General features: G+C 36.8%; 1 protein-coding gene across 1 annotated transcript; it reads right to left on the bottom strand.

The window, feature by feature from the left end:
- Positions 1-641, bottom strand: LOC138892786 (uncharacterized). The gene is made up of 2 exons (XM_070176525.1): positions 339-641; positions 1-150 (listed from the first exon to the last, which is right to left on the bottom strand). Exons 1-2 carry the CDS (start codon positions 639-641, stop codon positions 1-3), a joined length of 453 nt encoding a protein of 150 aa, XP_070032626.1.
- Positions 642-1,440: the final 799 nt, after the last annotated feature.

The following is a 1,440-nucleotide window of genomic DNA, read 5'->3' as shown; positions in this document are numbered from 1 at the left end:
TTATTGTTCTTCTTCAATTTCTGATTCAGCCACAATTGCTTTAAAAGCGATTATTTTCCTTTTCTCTTGATGAATTTGCCTGTCTAAGTGTGTTTTCTCAAAAGCAATAAGATCATCTCTGAGTTCCTCATATGACATCTTGTCGAGATCCTGACATTCAAGAGCAATAACTTTGGGTTGCCAAATAGTGGGTAGACTTCTTAGGATGTTTTGACCTGTTCTCCGCTTCTGATTGGTCTACCAAAGCATTTCAAGTCCCGGAGAATTTTGCTGAATCGAGAGAACATTTATTCAACAGATTCTCCGTCTTTCATTTGAAATAGTTCATAGTCACGCACAAGGAGATTTATTCTTGTCTCTTTCACTTTGTTGGTTCCTTCATATGTGACTTCTAACTTGTCCCACATTTCTTTAGCAGTTTCACGTCTTGATATCTTTTCATACTCTTCACCACTGATGGCATTATATAAAATATTTGTAGCCCTAGCATTCACTTGAATAACATTCGCTTGTTCTTCAGTGTAATCATCTAAGTCTAGAGGATCAGGTGATACTATGATCTCGCCATCTTTATCCTTCTTTGAAGGAATTGGAATATTTCCCTTTTTGATCACACACCATACTTTGATGTCGTATGACATTGTATAGGTTTCCATATGCACTTTCCAGTGTGAAAAGTGTTGGCCATTGAAGTATGGTGGTCTTACTTGAGAAGTCCCTTCTATAAACAGAGTTCCAACAACTGCGTTTGACGTCGTGATCTTTTCCCCACTTACAGTTAGGCAATATTGTGAGTCCTCGCTTTGATACCAATTGAAAGTACAGGGGGAGGGGGTGAATTGCAGTTAAATTAAAAACTTAGTCGACTCAGAAGAGAATTAGTTGACTTCACTTTATCAGCAAATTTTATTTACTATGAAAATAAATTGCAAGGAATTTAAAAATTGAGAACACAAAAGTTTTATACTGGTTCAATACCGGTGTGGTACCTACATCCAGTTCCCTTGGGTCACACTGGTTCTCTTAGATCCAGTTTGTTATAGTAGTAATGGTTTTTGGATTGTTTACCATCAACGATTCTTAGCTAGGATGTTTTACAAACTTGACACAAATCTTATTTTATTTCCTCACGCTTCCTATCTTTTGAGACGCTAGTAAACTTAGGAATACAATATTTGTGCTAAGAACTAGAAAGACATAGAAGACAATGGTAAGTTGCGTAATTGAATTCTTGAGTCTACCAGTCTTCTTATACAAGAGTCTTGAGTAGCCGTTGCAGATTGACCCTTGATTGAGGCATAAAATATTCTAAGAGTTTTGACCCAAGGGGTGCCTCAGAATCCTGCTCAAGAAATGGGCTAGATTCATTAACTTCCTTATTTTTCGTATTCATAATCAAGGGAGTGATTTGTGATTTGATTTGATCGATCAGTCTTCAGA

The sequence above is a fragment of the Nicotiana tomentosiformis genome, chromosome 5 (assembly GCF_000390325.3).
Source record: "Nicotiana tomentosiformis chromosome 5, ASM39032v3, whole genome shotgun sequence".
NCBI lineage: Eukaryota > Viridiplantae > Streptophyta > Magnoliopsida > Solanales > Solanaceae > Nicotiana > Nicotiana tomentosiformis.
This window is presented reverse-complemented; position numbering and strand designations above follow the sequence as displayed.

What these genes read in the sequence shown, in the direction of transcription:
- LOC138892786 (XM_070176525.1), bottom strand. Translation starts at nt 641, where the DNA reads ATGTCATACGACATCAAAGTATGGTGTGTGATCAAAAAGGGAAATATT. An exon ending in AGACAAGAATAAATCTCCTT is followed by an intron (nt 151 to 338) that starts GTGCGTGACTAT and finishes CTTGAATGTCAG; the next exon opens with GATCTCGACAAGATGTCATA.